The 22875-nt window shown below is 29.7% G+C and overlaps 2 protein-coding genes and 1 pseudogene across 3 annotated transcripts; 2 read left to right on the top strand and 1 right to left on the bottom strand.

Moving 5' to 3' along the window:
- Positions 1–11606: 11606 nt before the first annotated feature.
- Positions 11607–11724, bottom strand: LOC121220397 (uncharacterized; annotated as a pseudogene).
- A 2501-nt stretch (positions 11725–14225) lies between these two features.
- Positions 14226–17395, top strand: LOC107937423 (probable serine/threonine-protein kinase PBL19). Of its 2 annotated transcripts, XM_041099532.1 has the most exons (5): positions 14241–14350; positions 14591–14941; positions 16140–16400; positions 16512–16634; positions 16725–17395. In XM_041099532.1, exons 2-5 carry the CDS (start codon positions 14594–14596, stop codon positions 17265–17267), a joined length of 1275 nt encoding a protein of 424 aa, XP_040955466.1. In that variant the 5' UTR covers positions 14241–14350; positions 14591–14593; the 3' UTR covers positions 17268–17395. The 2 variants fall into 2 exon arrangements, with proteins under 2 accessions (XP_016725786.2, XP_040955466.1); XM_016870297.2 differs by having other exon boundaries at positions 14226–14941.
- A 1383-nt stretch (positions 17396–18778) lies between these two features.
- Positions 18779–21837, top strand: LOC107937449 (ras-related protein RABH1b). Its single transcript, XM_041099531.1, has 6 exons — positions 18779–19222; positions 19377–19424; positions 20107–20195; positions 20331–20442; positions 20636–20726; positions 21397–21837. Exons 1-6 carry the CDS (start codon positions 19083–19085, stop codon positions 21541–21543), a joined length of 627 nt encoding a protein of 208 aa, XP_040955465.1. The 5' UTR covers positions 18779–19082; the 3' UTR covers positions 21544–21837.
- Positions 21838–22875: the final 1038 nt, after the last annotated feature.

Below are 22875 nucleotides of genomic sequence, written 5' to 3'. Positions count from 1 at the left end.
GGTTTTTGTAGAAACCCAATACCTGGTAAGAAAACGTGTCCACATTTGGAGGCAACGTTGAGGCATGGGTCGAATTAAAAATTAATTAATTAAGCTATATTTTTACATTTTTTATAAACATACAAAAACTGAATATCTTCAAGCTTATTGATCTAACAATAATTGAATATCTTGAAGCTCGTTCGATATACCTAAATGACTTACATCATTGTTCCACATGTTCAAATAATATTTTATTCCAAAAATATAATAAAAAATAATATGATAATTGTATTATTAAATGAATCTCGCATTGTTACGAGTGAGAATTGATAAGGGAAGTTGACTTGAGAACTTAAAAATGGTAAGCGGTACTATGTCCATGATTGAAGGAGTATACAACTATCAGTTTTAATTTTTGGTGATTCATTTTCTCGACGCATCTCTTAATACAATGTAGCCAAGACAGTTTATCCCCAATTGAGTCGCCCAACTTCTTTTAGGTCGATTACTTGCATGAGCCACCTTAAATATATCAGATTTCAAAATTTATCTGGCATTAGAAGACCCTCGGTCAACCTCAGTATGAATTCCTGAGCGGATTATTGTCTTTCAACCGCACTAAAGGAGTTGTTAAGATGTGAGAAAATATTTTCTAATCATTTCATATCTATCCAGTTACCATTAAACTTGTCTGACATATTTCCTAATAGTTGGTGGCAAATTACGCTTCAATCACCAACTGGCATTACCTCCGTAGCAACTGGCCCATCAACCGGTAGGTCGAGTTGTAATGTCACGTGCTCGAGTGTAATCATACACTCATCACACAGAAGATGAAATGTATGTGTTTCGGGTCTTCATCTTTTCAGCAAAACACTAATAAGTGCAGGCTCCAATTTAGTCCCGCCGAACATATAGGACCCATGTAAGAATCTCGCCTCTTCCAAGTACTGTTCAATAACACGTGGTGCTCTTGCACTTAAATTGTGTATATATGTTTCGATAATTTAATTTTTGTCCTGATTATATAAACATAATTAACAACTTAATAATTATAATAAAAAATATAATAATATTTTTTTACCATTTGTAATTGGACGTTGAAAATTTGTTTGTGATACAAACGAATTAGAGGCGTTGACATTTTTTAAATCTTTAAGATGATGAAAATCGAATAAAATCTAAGCAATTACAAACGGTTAAGATAGAAAATTGAGAGAAGAAGAAACTGAGAGAAAATTAAAAGATCGGAATAGAAATTTAAGAATAAAAGAGTCGAGAGAGTTGAGAGAATGGATGAATAAGATTAAATGAAAAAATTGAAAGTGTAAAGGGTGCATATAGAAAAAAAATTTAGTTGTTGGGGAATTTTTTTTTCAATAGTTGTTGGTCCCAATGGTTTAAAAATCAATGTCCCTGATTTTTTAACTATTGTCGTCCTTATAGTTAACATTTTTATTTTTTTATTTTTTAAAATAAATCCTATGTAGGGTGTCGGGTGCCATGTGTCACCTGCATACCGCAAAACGATTTATTTCTTTAAATTAAAAAAAAGCCTAAAATCCTAAATATTTTTAAAAAGTGGCATATATGCTTAATTTTCCCATTTAGTTCTTCTATTTTTCAAATTTCAAAATTCAAGTTCAATTGTTAACACAGTTATATTTTGTTGTTAAATTTAAGTTAATTACAACATCATCTTTGTAATTATATGGCTAACAAGTGACATTTTTTTATTTCAAAATATCACACTAACAAAATTAACAATATTAACAGTTAAACTTAAAATTTGAAATCTACAAAATAAAATAAAAATTCTAAGCATAAAAATATAATAACTAAATCTTAAAATCTTAAAAAATACATAAACTTATGACATATTTTTATTAATACATTATTTAAATTCAACTAAATTAATCACACGAATTAAAACTAACGCGCATTAAACACAAGCCCAATCCAATAAATTTATTAAACCCATTGCCCTACCCACCCAGCCCGACGGCCCGTCCGAAATATGGGAGGGTTCGGGTAAAAATATAGGCCCGAAATATGGGTTTGGGCAAAAAAATGAGGCCTGTTTAGAAAACGGGTCGGGCCTCGGGCACCACTTTTTTGGCCCTGGCCCGGCCCGGCCCAAATATAATAAATATATTTTTTATTTTAAAATAAATTTTTACTATTTTTTAATTTTTAAAATAAATTTTTTGTGTTTATTAAAAATAGACCGGGCCGGGCCGGGCTCGGGCTTAGGAATTTTTCTCGAGTTGGGCCTGGACAAAATTTTAGGCCCATATTTAGGGTCGGACCGGGCTCGGGCCTAGATCACGGGCCGAAATTTTTCTGGGCCCAGCCCGAACCCGGCCCGGCCCGACCCATGGACACCTCTACCCTAAACCCACTATGTTACCGAATTAATCGATTATTCACATCCACTGATTTAATTTAATTAATATCAATGAAATTTGTCAGGATAAATTCGTTCGGTTATTTTCAATTAAAAATTAAAATTAATTAGATATAATGATAAATTTAGTCCTCAATATTTATATATTTTGTCAAATTATCCCTTATTATTGTTTTAGCTAAATTTAATCATTGACTTTAAAAAAAGTCAAATTACCTTTTTAACGAAAATACTGATTAAAATATTAATTTTTTAATAATGTTGGCATGACAATTAGCGTGAAAGTCCATATATACTTCAGACTCACGTGACATTATTTATCTTCTTGTCACTCTAATAAATAATTTAAAGTTATAAAAATAAAAAATAACATAAAATATATGTAGATTGTCATGATAAAAAAATTAGTATTTTAGTTAATATTTTCGTTAAAATAATTTGATTTTTATATAAAAAATTATGATTAAATTCGCCAATTTTTAAAATATTAAAAATTAAATTTAATTCAGAAAATAATAATAACCAAGTCTCTTTTATCAAAGGCTAGGGAATGGATGGTTGATATATGAATAGGAGACCTAATCCTAAATTATTCGTTGGTTATTAATAAATTTAATATATAGTTATAGGTTTTGTGTTTAAAAGAGTTGGTTCATATGTTGTAATGGTCAATGTAGGATTCATATTTAGGGTGAGTTTGGATGGGCGGTGCGGTTAACTGCGATTAGTGTAAAAACGACGGTGGCGGTAAGATTAGATATTATAACAATACTGTAGCGTGAGTTAAATGGTAAGCTAAACGCACCACACCCAATCGCCCATCCAAACCCATCATTAGTTAACTAGAATATATATATACAAAGTAACAAGTATTTGAAATTTTACTCTATTTTATTTCAGAGTAAATTATTTGGGTGGTCACTCAACTTCAAAAAAATTTAATTTCATCAGTAACATTTTCAAATTTTAAAATTTTAGTCACCCACTGTTGAAATACTTAACGGTAATAGTGACCTAGCTTTTTTAATTAGAATAAACTACACCAATTACCCTAAATTTTAATTAAGATTACATTTTAGTCACTTAATTTTCAAAAGTTATGTAATTATCATGAACGTTGTCAAATTGTTATATTTTGATCCCTCACTTGTTAATAAAAAATCTTAATAAAAATTTCAAACTTAAATATGAGAATAATTATCAAATTTCGAGTCCCAAAAAAATATTTAACCCATTAATTTTTATTACTTCGTATTTTAAATAAAGAACATCGTTGAACAAAATATACAACTAGGAAAATGAAAGGCAAAATCTAAGTGGACCCCACACCAAAATCACTCACTCGTGTCCGCTTGTGAAGATATGTTTTTTTTTCTATAGGTAGTCTACAAAAAAAAATTAATTTCTTCAAAAAAATAAATTTATTTAATATAAATCGAAATATATTTAAATTTAGATTAAAATAAATCTGCATAAATATCAAATTTAAAATCATAACGATAAATTTAGTTTTTAATATTTACATATTTTGTTAATTTGACCTTTGTTATGTATTTATGATCACTGACCTGAAACTCGGGTATAGTTTGAATCGCCTACTCACAACCCGATTGGGCCTTACTAGTTGAATGCGTGCATGTCTCATAGTGGGGGTTGCTAGAAGAGCTCGCAAAGGTAGTTCGCAGTCCCAGTTCGCATATACCAAGGAGTTCGCGTGTGGGGGTTACGAAGTATAGCAAGCATACTAGAATACTACACGTGTCCAGCATACATAGAGCCTACCAAAAATGTCAATTCTATGAATAGTAACTATGTGTATAAATATTCGATTGTCCCTTCAATGAGACACAACGGAAAACACTAAACAACCATTACTTTTTTAACTAAATTTGATATTCAACATTTTAAAAATAATCAATTTGCTATTTTTTTAACGAAAATAATGACTAAAATGTTAAAATTTTAAATATGGCAACTTGTTTGTCAATTTACTTGTACTTCATGCTATTTTTCTTTTTTGAAATTTTTTATAATTTTTATTTTTATTTTTATTTTTTAAATTTTTAATTATTTGTTGATGTTGTCCTGAAGTATAAGTTTACTGCTATGCCAACATCATTAAATAAATTAATGTTTTAATCAACATTTTCGTTCAAACCAAACCACCTGAACTTTTCTAAAAAAGTAATGATTAAATTCAGTAAAAAAGGTAAGAACTAAATTAACAAAAATTATAAACATTGGATACTAAATTGATCAATATGCGAAATTTAAACTCAAAATAATCTTTAAAAAAAAATTCAAACATGACATTTACTTCCCAATATTTGATGTTTTTCTTAATTTTATTCTTTGTTATTTTAAATGGTGAAAGGGATTTATGTCCTAAAAAAACACTCTTTAGAAAATGGTCAAATTTGGAGGCTCATTTGCTATTTAGCTATTTATGGTGGGTTTTTTTGCTATAGAAAATAGATTGAAACAGACTAGACAGAATTTGGATTTAATTAAATAATAGTAAAATTTTGACTTATTGAATAGTTTATTTATATTCTTAAATGTGCAAACTATAAAAATAGTCACATTTGTTTGATTCAGATTACATTTTAGTCATTTATGTTTGAAATGTTACGTTTTAGTCACTTACGTTATCGCTTTGTTACGAAGTGGTCACTCTACCGTTAAACTCCGTTACCTCCCTAACAACAGTCCTACATGACAGTCTAAATGAGTTTTAAATGTCAGCTTGGATGTCCAATTGCTGAGATGAAAATATATTTTTAATTAAATAAATTTAATTTGGACTGCCACGTAGGACACCTAAGCTGGCATTTAAAACCCATTTGGACTACCACGTAGGACCGCCGTTAGGGAGGTAATGGAGCGTAACGGTAGAGTAATCACTTCGTAACAAAACGATAACGTAAGTGACTAAAACGTAACATTTCAAACACAAGAAACTAAAATGTAATATGAGACAAATAAAATTGACCATTTTTATAGTTTTCCCTTCTTAAATTTAAAGCTCCATTCGAAATTCAAAAGAATTTAAATATAAAAAGTATAAAAAATATTTGGATAAAAAATAGATTTTTTTTTAAAAACATGAATAGTGCTAAAGTTTAAATATTTAAAGTCTAAGTTAAATTTATGATATGTTATTTTTTTATATATTATAGTATGAAAAATTATATTAATGTAATGATATGAATACTAAAAATATGTAGAGTATGTCTTGCATTTCAGTATAAACAATGTGTGACATCATGACGTGGTGACGTATTCCTCAATTCTTTCGACTTCACTTTTTTCTGTTAAACATTGTTTTAGTTTTTTGCTTAAATTTTGATTAGTGTAGATTATTTCAATATTATTTGACCGACAAATTTATCATATAAATAGATCTTCTACAACCCTGAAAAGATTAATCCGTAACACATTTAAGTATTAGTTTTTACAAACTTTCAGAGAATTTTGTATTTAAGTTTTGAGGGTTTTTATTTTCAGGTTTTGGGGTTTAGTTTTTATCACCATATTTGTACTCTTCGTTGTTGCCGATTTAGTGAAATTATATTTGTCTATGATTTTTTATCCTCTTCAGAAGGAGATTTCCACGTAAAATATTTATATTCGATCTTTTCAATTTCTTCGTTATTTTTCTTATTCGTTGCTTACACGTCCCAAACAAATTATATATGTTAAATTGTGTATGTTTAGATCTTTAAATGTATATGTAATGGTAGCAATATATAAAATTATTAAATATTAATTATATCTAATTATATTTTAAAAGGAGATAAATATCAAAATTATGCATAAACTTTGATTTAATATGCAATTTAATACATAAATTTTTATTTTGTGCAATTATAAATATGAAAATTAGACTGTGATTCAAATGTACATATAAAACGTTAATTTTGATTCAATCGTACACATTTAAAAAAACAAACACGCCAATTTACATTTATATTATAAATATGTAAAAGTAAAATGATGTTACATCGATAATTGTATTAGTTGTTTTTGAAAATTGAATCAAATCAACATTTCATGTATAAAATTACACAAAATCAAAGTTTTATATATGACATTACATATTGGACTAAAATTCAGATGTAGTTTTGAGATTTGTCCCTTTCAAAAATAAAAAGGGTAAACTACATAATTAGTCACCAAACTATGGGTGAATGTTCATTTTGGTCACTTAACTAAAAAATAAGTTACAATTTGGTTATTGAACTATTCAAAAGTTTTCTTTTAAGTCACTGGACTGTTAAAATTGATGCTATATGGCTTTCGTTGTTCGCACTGTTTGCACCAAATCAAAAACTCTCTTTCTCAGCCTTTTCTACAATTCAATTTTTTCATGAATTAGTTTTGGACGCCACAAATCTGCAAACCAGAATTCAAACACATTTTTTTTCTTTGATCTCTAATACTGACAGTCAGATCTATTTGGATCTAAGGCATGTTCTACTCGTTAATAGATATTGATCCACATATTGATCGTCGTTTTGAGCTCACTAGCGAAACTTTAAAAAAAAACCTTAACAGCCATATGACCTAATTAAAAAGTTTTGAAATAGTTCAGTAATCAATTTATAACTTTTTTTTTTGGTTAAGTGATATCATTGAATTTAGATAAATATGTATCAATGTAATTCAACTCCAACTTAAATACTTAGAGACATAATTGCATGACTTTAGTGGTTTTGAAGATTAAATTTTCAAAGGACAGGCAAGTTTACCTACTTTTGCTGATTTTTAATTGAGTCCATTGACAGAATTGTGGCTCTACACACTACTAGAACTCACAAACCCTACAATCACTCATTAAATCACACCAATAAACCAATGAAAACACATCTAAAATCACATCCTTAAATAGAAATTTTAGATCCTATTTTTTTTAATATTTGTAATAATTTTAATAATTTATTTAATTAAATTGTTTAGAACAATAAATCAATCAAATTGATTGTACTGATAAATTCATTAATCCGATTTTGGAAATCTCGGGAAAAAAGGATGAAAATATGATTTTATGGGTTGCCTTTTGTCGTTTTGGGATAACAAAACCCGTGTCAGTGTTGACGGCTCAGAGTAAGTCAACTCTAAACTTAATATCTGTTACCTAAGTCCATAGTTACGGTTGGGAAGTGAAATTCAATGAATTTTAGGCTTAATATTTAGATTGGTCCTTAAATTTGGTAACTATTTTCATATTAGTTCCTAAACTTCTTTTGGATCATATTGGCCCCTAAAATTAACAACTATTACGTAGATTAGCCCTTACAAGTAAGGGATAAATCTCAAAATTATACATGAACTATGATTTAATATACAATTGCATACATGAACTTTGATTTTGTACAATTTTGTACATGAAAATTTGATTTGACCCAATGCTTGTAAATTATTAATATAATTATTGATATAACATCATCTTATGTTTGTATATTGCATACAAAAATGATTATATTTATCTAATATAAAATAAATTGATGTATTTATTTCTTTAAATGTGCATGATTAAATCAAAATTAAAGTTTCAAATATACATTTAAACCACAATTAGAGCTTCCCGTGTATAATTGCACCAAATTAAAGTCCATGTATATAATTACACATTAAATCAAAATTCATATATAATTTTCAGATTTATCCCTTAATTAATGCTGTTAACTTTTTTTTATTTGTGGCAAAATCAATCAACCTCGTAGTGACACGTGTATAAATAAATAAATTGTGTATACCATTTAATTTAATAAAATAAAAACAAAAAAATATAAAAATAAATTTTATTTAAATTATTTTAAGAATTATAATAAAATATTCAAGAAATAATTTCATTACGATGGCTTCTAGCTTTTCATGGTCTTTTTGATTCCTCTCTTCATCATCCATCTAGAAGTCTAGAATCAATTCCCTCTAACCAACTACTCACTCATCTCTTCACCAAATGGAGGTCAATTTTGAGCCTAAGGTTTCGAGCACTTACCAACAACAATTTCATCTCCAAATATTTGTAAATCAACATTCAGTTTTTTTTTTGTCCGAAAATATGTAAAGAATCCTAAAGTAAAAAAGTATCATTGTAAATGCCTAATAAAAAATCTAGAAGAAATTCAAGCTGTTTGCTTTTTATTTATTGTTTTGCTCAGCGGCGATGCCAGCTTCTGGGTTGGCTATCGTCCGTCTTTTTCCTTTCCCATCAACCATTTCTTTTTTTCGTCTTCTCATTCACTACACATGTTTTCTCTATTTGCAAATCTATTTTGTGGATACCTTTGTTGTCTTCACAAATTGTAATAGACAGATGATGGTGCTTGTCATTTGCTAAAACTCCACCAACCACTAATAGTTTTTCTTGAAAAGTGGGTGGCTATTCGTTAACTTCTTAATTTGTTTATATTTTGAGAGTATTTTAGAATAATAAATGATTTTGCGTGTCGATTTGAACCCGTTTTGTTTATTTTTCCATTGTTTAACAAATCTTCAGTTTTAGAAGTTTTTATCTACTATTGTAGCACGTTTTTTAGTCTTGCTTATACATGTAATATTAGTTTTACAAGTAATTTTAGGGATGATTTTGTTGTCGTCCTCTCTTGTTTGGTGAATGCTCGATTCTTTTTGTTAATTTTTGCTCGCTGCTTTGGACCATTTGGGACTGATTTCCTTATCGTGTTAAGTGCTTGCAATCACTCTTGATATGTCGTGTTTGAGTTGTGACAAAACAAATTGTCAACGTGTCATAATCTTCTATTGATGCTGAGACTAAAGCCTTTGTTATGTTGGTGGAGCTTGTCCTTCACCATCTACGACGAATATTTGCTATTTTTTTTCCTGAATTGTACGGTTCCATTCATTTAATGAATTAATGAATTTACCTTTCAAAAAAAATTCTAAATTAAATAAAGAAAATATATTAAACTGAGAAAAAAAACCCAAAAAAATCCTTTTATATTTTTTAAACCCGCCTTTTCTGGGTTTTCATTTTCTTTATACAAAGTTCGATTTCTATTAGCTTTCTTTTTCTTTTCCATCATTTTCCTTCAATCTAGCTTTTTTTTTCTATTTTTTATTCATGAAAACTTATTTCATGGCTTCAACTCACAGTAAATCAAATTTTTTCTTTTGATTTTATTTTTCTTTTATTGAAAAGAGATAAAAATTACGTGGAATCATAGTTTAGAAAGAAAAAATTGAGAGAAATGAAGGGGCAGTCTAGAAGGAGAAAACAAGAGATTTGTAATGCAAAAACAAAAAATCAGGATTAAAATATTATTTAAAAATAATATTTCAAAAAAATATTTGTATATGAAATAAACAACTCATGTCACAATGATATTGGTCCACGTCACTAAAACTTTTAAAAAGTAAATAGGGTCAACCTCAATGACTAATGTAATTAACGATTGTCAACTTTAGGGACTCATATGATCCAAAAAAAAAGTTCAAGAGCTAATGTGAGAAAAGTTGTCAAGTTTAGGGCCAAACAATTTATTAAGCTTAAATTTTATTATTAGTCCATACGTTTTGTATAATTACAAATTTATTTACTATATTTTAATTTGGTCATTTTTAGTTTATATTTTGAATAAAAAGACCCATTCAATCCTTCTCAAATTTGATATTGAGCAAACTAGTCCCTCTAAAAAAATTGAAGCAATTTAATCTTTGTCAATTTAAAAAATGAGCAAATAAGGACAATTAATCGCTACGTTAATTTTTTTTGGTGCATTTTACATAAATTTGATTAGTATAATAACAAATTTAGCTCATAATTTGCATATTCCATCAATTTAGTCATGATTTAACAAATTTAACCTACAATATTTTTGTAAATGTGTAAACGATGAGGCTAAATTTGTTGATTTTTTTGGAATGAGGACAAAATTAACAAAATATGCACACATCAAGGGTTAAATTTGTATTATACCAATCAAAATTATGCACAATTTAATAAATACATTAATGACGTGATTAATTATCCTTAATTGCTCACTTTTAAAAGGGTAAGGAGAGGTCTTTTTACCTATATTTTTTAAATTTGAAGTTTCAATGTTGATCAAATTGTAGTTGTTAAATTTTGTTATTTCTAAAATCTTATGCGGTAAACATATTGCTATACGTGTGATGTTATATATTCACAGAAAGAGATGTTATTTTAATTAATGAATTTAACGAATATCGCTTGAGTCAATATCAAAATTTAAAAAGCATAGAGATTAAAAATGATCAAATTGGAGAACAAAGATTAAACTCACAACTTACAGGACCAATAACATAATTTGACCTCACTGATGTAACTGAATCGTTTGGACCAAGACTGAAATATCAAATTCGAAGACTAAAACTGACTAATTCAAATAGTACAACAACTAAAATCAACCAAATTAAAGCATATGGACTAAATCCATAACATACATATACTACAAGACTAATAGTAAGATTTGACCGAAATTTTTCAGTTGATTTGACTAAAGTTTTTTTTTTCTGCAAATCACCTAAAAATACTTCCATTCAAAAATTGATCTAATCTCGTAATTTTTTTAAAAAACGATCTACTCACGTAATTTTTCTTTTTTTTGACATTTTTGAGTAAATTAATTTAGATTTTGTTGTAAAATTTAATAACATTCGATATTTTCACCTAATGATTTCATTTCCATGTCATAATTTCTTTATAAAAAAGCTAAATGGCGTAGCATTGGGAAAACTCATTCAACCAAACCCCAAGTCAAGTCGAAACAAGTCATTGTTCGATTGTAGAGCAAACAACTATTCATTTCAGAGAGAAAAAAAATAAAAGAGTGAATTTGAGTTGAAACTTGGATCCATCAATAGGAATTTGTTGTAAATTTTAATCATATTTTATATTTATTATTCACAAGAAAAGCTGATGTAAGATTTGTGTTTATAATTTTAACGAAACTGATCAAAATAAATAAACTATATAATATGAGTGTCTATTTTGTAAATTCTTTTTAATGCTTAAAATGACTTTTTTTTTAAAATTGAGTGACTATCTATGTAATTTACTTTTTTTTTTCAAGATCCCAAAACTTCGATTTTGTCAACAAAATAAAAAAAAACAATTTTTAAATATTGAATCCATATAAAAGTGGGATTTTTTTATTAAAAAAATTTAAAATATAAAAATAAAAAAGATACAACAAAAAAATCAAACGAAGGATTGAATTAAAAGAGATGGGTGCAATCTGAGGACTTCCTATGAAGTCCCCATCTTAGTACTACTCTCGCCCAAACACGTTTCATTGCGGAATTCCGATGGGATCCGATGCATTCATATTGGTATGATTGCACCCCAATGTTAATATGGAAAACTAAAATAAATTTGTTAATTTTTGAATAAACTAATTACTATTGATTGGTGGAATGGTTGGGGTATTTTCATTGATGAATTAGATAGATAAATTCAAAATTTGATAGCCACAAAGTTGAAATTTTAATTTCTATATTCGTTCAACGAGCAATGTAAATTTCATGTGAGTTTAGCAATTTGACTATTCTCAATTTCAACTCTTTTAAACTTTGAATTCTTCCATCTCCAAACAATATTAAATAAATAGAGTTTATATCATTAGTTTTTTTTAATAGCACGGAGGTTATCACTAATTGAGTCTTAGTTTGATTAGTATGCATATTTGTTGTCAATGTATGAGGACGTGGGTTTGAGTGCGCTTCAATGCATTATCTTCTTATTTATGGGTTGGAGAGGGCCTATGGACCATGAGCTTAAGCAACAAAATTAAAAATTTTCTTTTAGGATTCGAGAAGTGATGAAACCAGTTAGATCATTTATTTTTGTCTTGATAAGTCAATCCGATTTGATTGAATAAATTATTAAAAATAAAGAATAGAAAAAAAAAATTCAACCGGTTCGACTAATGGTTCAATCAACCTTTATTTCAGACCGATACCCTGATCGATTCTTGGTCTTGTCTGCTTTTGAAAACAATGAGTCAAGATTGATGTATTGAGACTTTAATTACCTAAGTTTGAGTTCTATCATATAAAAATGTCTAAATAATTTCGAGTTTAAGTTCCACAATTTACAAGCTTTGTTAGAGTATAATTCAGTTTTCAATTTGTTGTCCTTCATATTGAATTAATTTTAGTTTTAATTGATTGTACCTGCATAATTTGTTTGTTGTTGAAGGTTAAATTATGTTATTAGTCATTATACTATGTATAAGTTGTGAATTTAATCCATGTACGTAAATTTGGTTATTTATAGTCTCTATACATTTTAGAATTTTAAAAATTTAGTATTGATTGAATGACAACGATAACCACTAAATTTATTAATTTAAGTTTTGTTATTTCCAAAATTCTACACGATAAACATATCACATATTTAATATCATGTCAACTTGTTATTTTCAAATAATACTTAACAAGAAGTCAATTAATCGATTCAATATTATTGTTTCAATCGAGACTAAAATTTAAAAAATTGAAAATTACAGATACTAAAAATGACCAAATCGAGAAATATAGACTAAGTGCTCCTTTGGATTGAGGCAGTGAGGCAGTGAGGCACGTTTGAAAGAAAAAGATGGTGCCAAACTCACTGCATTTGTGTTTGGTTGGGGGTATCAGTGCAGTGAGGTTGCTTTTCAACCACACTGATCAGCTGATTTTCAGCTGGAGCAAATAGCAGCAGTTAGAGGCTTTCAGTGCAGTTGACATTATAACAGACCCAAATAGCCTTCCATCATCCTTCCTGTGAATTACATGTTTATCTGTTTTATTATTATTCTTTTTCGGCATAATAACCTTTTTAGTCCTCCAACTTTAGAAGAAAATTTATTTGAGTATTTTAATTTATAGTTTTTGTCAAATCATTCTAAAATAGATAAAAAATTAGCATTTGTTAATTTTATTTGACAGAAACATGAAGAAATTGTATTGTAGATAGATTTTTAAGCAATAAACGTGAACCAATGGTTCTTGCAGATTTTTCATTCTATTATATATCAATTCTAATCTGATGTCCTTAATAGTCATTTTTCATTCTCACCTCACCGCTACAGCTGCGTTTGAATCCAAACACACACTCCACCATTGTTTCTAATCTCACCGCTACAGTACCCAATCTCACCGCTACAGGAACTAATCTCACCGCCACCGCTGTTTTTAACCTCACCGGAGGTAAACACACCGCTCATCCAAACTAGCCCTAAATCCATAACTTATACATAAAAGACTAATAGCAAAATTGAACCAAACATATTTAACTAATACCGTTTGAGCCAAAACTTAAATTTTGAAATTTGAAAAAAAAAACACAAGGACTTAAATTAACCAATTTGAAAAATACATGACTAAAATTTACCAAACTAGAATTTAAGAACAAAATCCACAACTAATTTAAAATACAAGCACTAATAACAAAATCTGACCCAAAAAATTCAGAATAAATCGGATAAACTGTACTAGTAGTCACTTAACTATTAGTAAATTTATTTTTTAGTCACCCAACTATGATATGTTGCAAAGTGGTCATCCAACTCTTCAATTTTATCTTTTTTGGTCACTAACGGGCTAATGTAAAAATAGAAACACCCAAAATTTCAAGATAGTTGGGGTGACCAAAAAAGAATTTACTAATAATTAGGTTATCACTTTGTAACTTTTTATAGTTAGGTGACCAAAAAACAAATTTACTAATAATTCGGTGACTATTTTGTAACTTTTCATAGTTGTATGACTAAAAGAGAAATTTACTAATAGTTGGGTGACTAGGAGTGTAGTTTACCCCAAAAATATAGCATAAATGCATAATATTGCAGTGGTCAAAACTATCAGATTTTCAAACCACCAATAGAAAGAAGAAATCGAACTGAATGAAAATCTTCATTTTCATAATATGAAAACTGTCTGCTAAAAACAGTAGATTGCTTAAAAGCATAATCCAGTTCCAATGAGGTAAAAAGTAAAAGCAAAGCATAATTTCGCCTCTTTGTTTAGTTTACCATCGTGGGTGTGTCTCTTCAACTTCCATTCACCATATTCACTTCATTTCTAAACCCAATTTTGATTCTCCCTTTCTGTTTTTTCACCATTGACGATTCATTCCCTCGATTGGGTTTTGCTTAATTTTCCCATTTCTAGGGAGATACAGCCCCGAAATCGCGTTTAAAATCTGGGTTTTCTCTTTGTTTTTAGCTTATGAAATTCTGTGGAATGAAGTGTTTTTACTATTTCAAGCGCAAGTCTCGAAGCAAGGGGAAAATATCAGCCCCGGAGGAACATTCAGGGGTTGATACGGTCACCAAGTTTTCATCATGCTCGGCAGCTTCGCCGCGGAGTATACCGGAGTTGTACGAAGCGAAAGGTCACTGTTTGCGGGTATTCTCTTTCTCAGAGCTTAAACAAGCCACTCATGGTTTTAATTCGTTGCTTAAGATTGGTGAAGGCGGCTTTGGGTGTGTCTATAAAGGTGCGATCAAGCCTGTTGATGGAAAAGGTGAACCTGCCGTGGTTGCTATTAAAAAGCTTAGCAAGAATGGCTTGCAGGTGTGGTTTCCTTTTTTTTCTTTTCTCTGTTTGGGTAGGTAGAAAAAACAAAAATGAATTTTAATTTCCTCCTGTTTGTGAAGTTAGGCCATATGTGCTGTTATTGATGAGTAGAACCAGGATTAGTTCGAAGGAAAGTACATTTCAAATATTAGCCGAACTTCAATATTTAAAACTGAGCGCTTTTATTTTTATATATTATATAATTTAAAATTCATAAAATTTAAATTTATATATGTAAACATTAAAAATGTAAAAATAATTATATAAAACTCGAGTGTAAAATCGTTTTGGCTTAGTTATTTATATAGATGAGTTTAGATAAAATTCCAATCTCGAAACAGACTGAACTTGAATAAATATAAAATAAATTAATATCATACTTAATTTATTACTCAAATTTTTAAAGTTTTTATTCATATGTATATTTTGGATATAATTTAATGAAAATGAAATGTCTGAGTAATAAAGCCTAATAATGATTGTGATAGTGCTTTTCCTTTTGAATATTATTTAGTATTTGAATTTAGTAATTTCTTTTTCTCGATTTATAGTTGAGTTTGGCTACAATATAAAATTTAGTAGTTATTCGTATTTTTTTAATTTAATATTTAAGTTTTTTTCCTAAATTAAGTATTTGAGTTTAGTTTTAATATTCAATTTGGTACTCTTATATTTTTATGATAGCTAAAATATAATTTTACTATTTTAATAGTTTATATATTTATAATATTTGAAGAACTAAATTAAAAATTTATCATTTTGGATCAAAATATAATTTTACCATTTATTAAATTAAAATATTATAAAATTTAAAGGATCAAAAGTGAAATTTTCTATTTAAGGGGCGGGCTCTTGCCACCCCTAGCACCGGCCTTGGGTGTCAAATATAAGTTGATGTTTACTTGTGAGAGAGTTGCAAAAATTTAAGTAAAGAGTGCTTGACAGTTTTATCATTAATCAGTATAATGCTGTATGTATCTTACTTTGGGAAGCCATTAAATGGTTTGACTTTCATTTTATTATAGAACTTATGATTCAACCATGAATTATGGGATTCAATTTGCTAATCATTCAAAAACTCTTAAGGCCCTGTTTGGTGAAGAGGAAAATGGAAGAGAAAAAAACTGTTTTCTTTCAACATTTCTTGTGTTTTGTGTTTGATCATCAAGGAGCAATGGATTTTCAATCTGTATAGGGACATAAACAATGGGTGGCTGAAGTTCAATTTCTCGGTGTCGTTGAGCATCCGAATCTCGTCAAGCTCGTAGGATACTGTGCTGTCAACGGAGAAAGAGAGATTCAGCGTCTTCTGGTATACGAGTTTGTGCAAAACAAGAGCTTAGAAGATCATCTTTTCGGTCAGGCATTCCCGACGCTTTCTTGGGAAACAAGATTACGGATAATGCTCGGAGCAGCCGAAGGATTAGCTTATCTGCATGAGGGTTTAGAAGTTCAGGTTCCTGTCTAAAACATGACCTTTGTTTTGCTGGCCATCGGTTTCTGATTGTGTGCAATGTTACCTTCGGGATTTGAATTTACGGTTCTTTTGTTCTCACAATGATGCTAGGTGATATATCGAGATTTCAAAGCTTCAAATGTCTTACTCGATGAGAACTTCAATCCAAAGCTTTCGGACTTTGGGCTCGCAAGGGAGGGGCCAATGGCCGGGCATACACACGTTTCAACGGCCGTTAGTATTCGCTGTTCTTTCTATTTTTGAGGCTAATTTGCAGTGCTGATGATGGTAACAAGCTTTGTTTGTTTGTTCTTTTCTCTTCAGGTAGTCGGAACTTATGGTTATGCAGCTCCTGATTACATCGAGACCGGACATCTTACTGATAAGAGTGATGTATGGAGCTTCGGTGTGGTATTATATGAGATTATTACAGGTAGGCGGTCGTTAGAAAGAGGTCGTGCGAAACCGGAGCAGAAACTCTTGGATTGGGTGAAACTCTTCCCTGTGGACGGTAAGAAGTTCGGGTCAATAATGGATCCTCGACTCGAAAACCGGTTTTCAATCGGTGCAGCTAGAGACATTGCCAAGTTAGCAAACAGTTGTTTATCGAAAAGTCACAAAGACAGGCCGAAGATGAGCCGTGTGGTAGATAGACTGAAGCAGATAATCCAAGCTCCAATTGAAGTCTATGGTGAGGATCTAGAGAGCCCTGAGGTATCTGATACCGAACCGGAAAACAAATCGAACCAATCGAATGTTTCCGAATCGTGGAAAAGGCGGATGGCACACCTTGCAAAACTTGGTGAACATGTAGAAGGTGCAAGTGGAAGGAGATTGATGATGTTGCAGATGGCCAAACTGCCTTGAACTTCCCTCATTTTCTAATAGTAGATTAGTCCATCAGTCCTAGTGTTAACTCTACCTGTATATATATATTATATTATTTTGATGTTCGTTTTACAGTTAATGAATAATAATTAATTTAGAGTTCGTAATTATTTTCGTATTTGAGTTTAAATTTTCTCTTCTTATGAGTGTAAGCGATTGGCAACTCTTACTAATTAATGCATGTATAAGAAAACAGGGGCAAAGCCAAAAAAAAAAGTTAGGGGTTAAAATTAAATTGTAATTTTTACGATGCTAAAAATGTAATTTCATTAATTTTTAAATAATTAAATCAAATTTTTATCATTTTAAGGGGTCAAAGTCTAATTTTACCTTTATTAATTTAAAATTTTAAAGGATTTAAATGAAAAAAATTTCATTTTAAACAAACTGAGGCTCCTACCGAACCCCAGCTACACTCCTGTAATAAAATATATTAATTAAAAATAGTTAAAAATATATTATAATATATATGTTAAATATTTAAAAATTATCGGAAAATATAAAATTTGATTTAAAAAAAAAAGTAGATATGAAATAGGGTGAATGGATTTTTTTTGAAAAATATACAAAGCTATTAATGTAATTATTTGTTTTTTTAGCTCTAACGCACTATATAAAATCATTATTTATCTTTTTATATATAACTAAAAGGGTGAAAATATAATAATTTGTTAAAAAAAATCACATGTTTTATGTTTCGTAGGTGCTCTTTAGACCTTTTTATATGTTGGGTTATTTTTTTAAGTTTAAAGGTTTATTTAAAATTTAGAAAAGTTTAGGCAAAAAAATTAAGTCAGTTTAAAATATAGATTGGGCTCGAGATTCAACATTTAAGGCTCAATCTTGATTTGAGGTTTTTTTTAAAGTTTGTGATATTTTATATGTAATCTATAATACATAAAAATTAAATCTATATACTATTATAATGTAAACATTTAAAAAATGATAAGATAACTTTATATAAAATTTTAATAAATAAAAAATAAATTGTTAAATATTAAATTAAAATAATATAAATATATTTTTAATTTTTTTAAATATATGGGTGAGTTTAAAATAATTTTGGGTTAATTATTTATAAATATTGGTAGATTTAGATAAACTTTTAAGCCCATATTTCAAATAGAGTCAAGTTTATATAAGTATAAAATATGTTAAGATTATGCATAAGCCCAGTTTGACCCATTAACACTATTAGTACTCTCTGAAGAGTTAAACTGGCTATAAATGTATTTTATTTTTAGGCATAATAATTTATTTGACCTTAAACTTTAAAAAAATTATTTTCATTTTTTTGTCAAATTACTCAAAATGAATAAAAATTTTAATATTTTTTAACTTTGTTCACATAAGTTTTAAATAATTTTTTAAAATTTAATTTATAAAATTGATAAAATTTTCAATTAATATAATATTAATACTTTAAAAAATTTTAATTATTGAAATTAATATTAATACGAACAACTCGGTAAAGCGGGGAAACTGGGAAAGGTCGGTCCGTCCGATCTGGCTCGGATCGGCTCACAACGTTTTTTAGAAAGAATTTTTTTTTTTGAAAACTACGAACAGCATTTTCGCCTCAGTATAAATATACACTGAAACAATAAATTGACCACCAAAAAATATTATTAAAAATATAAAATAAAATAAAAAAAGACGCTAGGGATCCCGATCCCGATCCCAATCTCATTCTCTCCGGCGACACCTTTCTCTAACCGTTTCCGGTGAGATCTCGAGGTTGGATCCGATCTCGACCCGATTCATAGTGTCTCTTTGACCTAGATCCGAACCACCATGGCTCCAGTTTCGGCTTTGGCCAAATACAAGCTTGTTTTCTTGGGAGATCAATCTGTCGGGAAAACCAGTATCATCACTCGCTTTATGTACGATAAATTCGATAATACTTACCAGGTATTTCTCTCAATTTTCTTTTTTTTTGACGATCCTCTCTGTTTTCTTCGCGTTCTGATTGCAAAATCACCTTGGATCTGATTCGTTCTTCTTTGACTCTTTGTTTTTTTTTCAATTTTTTTGGTATATGATTGGATTTTAATTCTAAGTATTGTTCTCATTTGACTCTTCTGGTAAGACTTTATGTACCATGTTCGAAGATCGGACAGTTCGGTTGCAGCTCTGGTAAGACTTTGAATTTTATCTACTGTGTAATGGATTTTGTTAAAATGTGCCTGTAGTTCCTGTACTTCTCGAAAATTAGGAATTTTATCTACTGTGTTATGGATTGGGTTTGGGATCGGGAATTTAGTCCCTGTATTTGTATTTCGATTGCTAGGGACTAAATTCCTAATTATCAAAAAGTGCAGGGACTATAGGCATATTTTAACCTATGGATTTTTATGGGGTTATGTCTAAGATTTGCGTGCTACTTTATACCCCATTCAGCTTCTTCTAGTTCGATGCATGTTTATATTTCTCTTCCAATCATTGCTTCGTTTATATATATAGTTGGTGTTGCTTTACTAGAGAATGCGTTTTGTTGTATGTCGTAATCGGCATCGAACTATATTGTCAGTTTTTCTAAATTTTGGTTTGTCTCATCAAGGGTGCATTAGTGTTTAGACTTTAGAAGCTGATTGCCAATTTTTGGTTTCATCTTTTAGGTGGGTTACTGCCAGGTTTTATAAGTGTTGTAATATGATGTAATTAGTAACACTGTTACCTAGGATTTAATACAGGGTATATTGATGAAACACTTTCTCTTGGGTGTTTATGCTTTCTATTCATTGATAAGCTTTCTTTGTTCAAAATTTTTGTCAAGATTGGTATCTTTAATCTTTATCTGCTTAAAACTTTATTACAGGGATACTGCTGGACAGGAAAGATTCAGGAGTCTTATTCCAAGTTACATTAGGGATTCCTCCGTGGCAGTCATCGTCTATGATGTTGCCAGTATGTTATCATTTTACTTTGTTGTTCTGCTATGGAATCTTCTTGTATTGTATATTTGCTTGTATGTTTCTGCATGTTTGCATGGGCAAACATCCCTATTTTGTGACATTGCGAACTTTAATTTTGATGGTGTAGGTAGGCAGTCCTTCCAAAATACTACAAAATGGATTGAAGAGGTACGAACCGAGCGCGGTAGTGATGTTATTATTGTGCTTGTTGGGAACAAAACCGATCTTGTGGACAAAAGGTAATATTAAGTTGTTATCATGGTTGGACTTTCTTCTGAAAACAAGATAGACCATTAGTTTTCATTAGTCATTACTTTAATGTAAATTCGAAGAAGGGAGCTTATTGACCTTAGAAATTTACCCTGATTCATTCCTTAATATAACTGCTTGATTTTTGTTCCCTCATTGTGCATTTTATGGTTGATTTGACAGGCAAGTCTCAGTTGAGGAAGCCGAAGCCAAGGCTCGTGACCTCAACGTAATGTTTATTGAAACTAGTGCCAAGGCTGGCTTCAATATCAAGGTAAACCATTCTTAACTATCATTAATATTCCTGTAAATATTCTATTTGACTACTTGTCCGTGCTGATGAAAATGATAGTGGTTAGGCATAGAACAATGTCTTACGGTATTGGCTGCCCTTTTGTTTTGCCATGATAGTATGAAGTGAGACCAGTCTTCAATTCAATGAAATAGGGGTGAAGCCAGAAATTTTTTATTAGGGGGCCAAGATTGAATTATAAATTGGGAGGGGGAGGGGGAGGGGGAGGCCGGGAGGGGGATTATATTTTTACGATTTAATTAACTAACAAGTTCACAAATTTGGAGGACCAAAAGAAGAATTTTACCAAGGCCCCTGCCTGCCCCCTTGGTGCTGCCCCTGACTGAAAGTTTGATCAGTCTTTTCATTTCTCACTTCTGCATCAACTCCATCTTATTTAATGGAATCACATTGGTTCTTCAATTGCATGACAGTTATTGCAAGCATTGATTGACTTACTTGGACTTGGGTGTGAAAGTAGAACAATTTTCCAAAGTTTTTTCATGTATTTGAAGATCTTATCTCCGTATTCATATCCAAGTAATTCTCGGATGTTGGTACTTCAAGAAAAATGAAGAGTTGGAGCGAGATGCAAACTCATCTACATAAAGTCCTCTCCGTATCTCTCACTCTCTGTTTCATCCCTATACAGGCTCTTTTTCGGAAGATCGCAGCCGCTTTACCTGGAATGGAAACACTTTCATCAACAAAACAAGAAGACATGGTCGACGTCAATCTTAAGTCTACAAACGCAAATTCATCTCAGTCGCAGCAAGAAGCCGGAGGATGTGCCTGCTGAGGATACATACATACATTACACTCACTCACACACATCATTTGATCCGAGGTATGTATGGTTTTCTCAACATTTAGTGTTTTCTGTAAAAAGGAAAAAAAGAAATCTGTTCTCTCCCACCCCCTTTTTGGTAGCATTGGGCATATTTGGATTTGATGGAATGTTTTGAAGCATAAAAGTTGCTTGAGAGAGAAGGTTCTTAAATTTTACCAATGGTAGTTAGGCTCGTCCTAACCTGTCCTATATGTGTACGGTTCTTGACAATTGTGCCAAATTTGATGTTACTCGTATATTTCAGTTTTGTGGCTTTTTACTTTGTTTCTTTTTTCTCCCTTTTGAAATTTTAATTAATGTAGAATAATTTGAATGCTAACATAAGGGGGGGGGGGAACTATTGAATTTCATCATTTTATTTTAGGTATATATTATTTTAATATTTTCAAAACGATGAACAATGGAGAAACCATCTTTAACAATGAACAACAAAGAATTATCTGGAGGAGAACATTGTTTACCAAGTATTCACAAATTGAAAATTTGTTGATAGAGTTTGTAATTTGATCGAAAAAACTGTTTGTAATTTTGCTACAACTAGGAGCTGACAATGGTTGGAAATATGCTCTTTTTTTTTTTAAATGTCTGTATATTACCTAAAAATTTGAATTCATTTATTATTTGCAAATAATATCTAAATCTGAAATTTGAAATTAAATACTATATTATCTGTTGGATATTTACACAAAATTCAATATATGTTTTTATACAAAAATCTAGGAATATTTGAATTCAAATTCACTAATTCTTTTTAAATATAAAATCAAAATTATAACATTTTATAACCAATTCGTAACCATTATCTGGATAAGCAATCCAATTTTAAATAAGGTATCTATCCGCACTAATAATCAACAGTTATTTTAAAATATAAATTTCTATCTAAATCCCAAAAAACCAGATCACAAATATTTTCGCATGCTCAAATCAATTATGGTTTGATGGTTTGAGTTTACTCTCTTGATTTATATAGTTGTCGGGGAATTAGGTAATATCACATTATCAAAAAAAAAAATGGTGCTTGAACTATAATTTTGTGTAATTTTATATATGACATTTTAATTTCATTCAAATTTAACAAACTAATAACACTGTTATTGATATAACATTATATTATGTTTAATATTGTATATTATATTTATCTAATACAAAAGTAAAATTGATGCATTTCTTTTTAAATATGTGTAATTGAATTAAAAGCAAATACGCATAAACCCCAAGCAAAGATTATCATGTAGAATTTCACCAAACTAAAATTTGTATATCAAATTACACATTTAA

The sequence above is a fragment of the Gossypium hirsutum genome, chromosome D08 (genome assembly GCF_007990345.1).
Source record: "Gossypium hirsutum isolate 1008001.06 chromosome D08, Gossypium_hirsutum_v2.1, whole genome shotgun sequence".
Taxonomy (NCBI): Eukaryota; Viridiplantae; Streptophyta; class Magnoliopsida; order Malvales; family Malvaceae; genus Gossypium; species Gossypium hirsutum.
Note: the sequence above shows the minus strand (reverse complement) of the source record. Positions and strands in the feature narration are given on the sequence as shown.

Coding starts and splice junctions, on each gene's coding strand:
- LOC107937423 (XM_016870297.2), top strand. CDS start 14,594: ATGAAATTCTGTGGAATGAAGTGTTTTTACTATTTCAAGCGCAAGTCT. Junction 14,942..16,139: donor TTAGCAAGAATGGCTTGCAG/GTGTGGTTTCCT, acceptor CAATCTGTATAG/GGACATAAACAATGGGTGGC. Junction 16,635..16,724: donor ATACACACGTTTCAACGGCC/GTTAGTATTCGC, acceptor TTTTCTCTTCAG/GTAGTCGGAACTTATGGTTA.
- LOC107937449 (XM_041099531.1), top strand. CDS start 19,083: ATGGCTCCAGTTTCGGCTTTGGCCAAATACAAGCTTGTTTTCTTGGGA. Junction 19,223..19,376: donor TTTCTCTCAATTTTCTTTTT/TTTTGACGATCC, acceptor CTCTTCTGGTAA/GACTTTATGTACCATGTTCG. Junction 20,727..21,396: donor AGGCTGGCTTCAATATCAAG/GTAAACCATTCT, acceptor ATCCCTATACAG/GCTCTTTTTCGGAAGATCGC.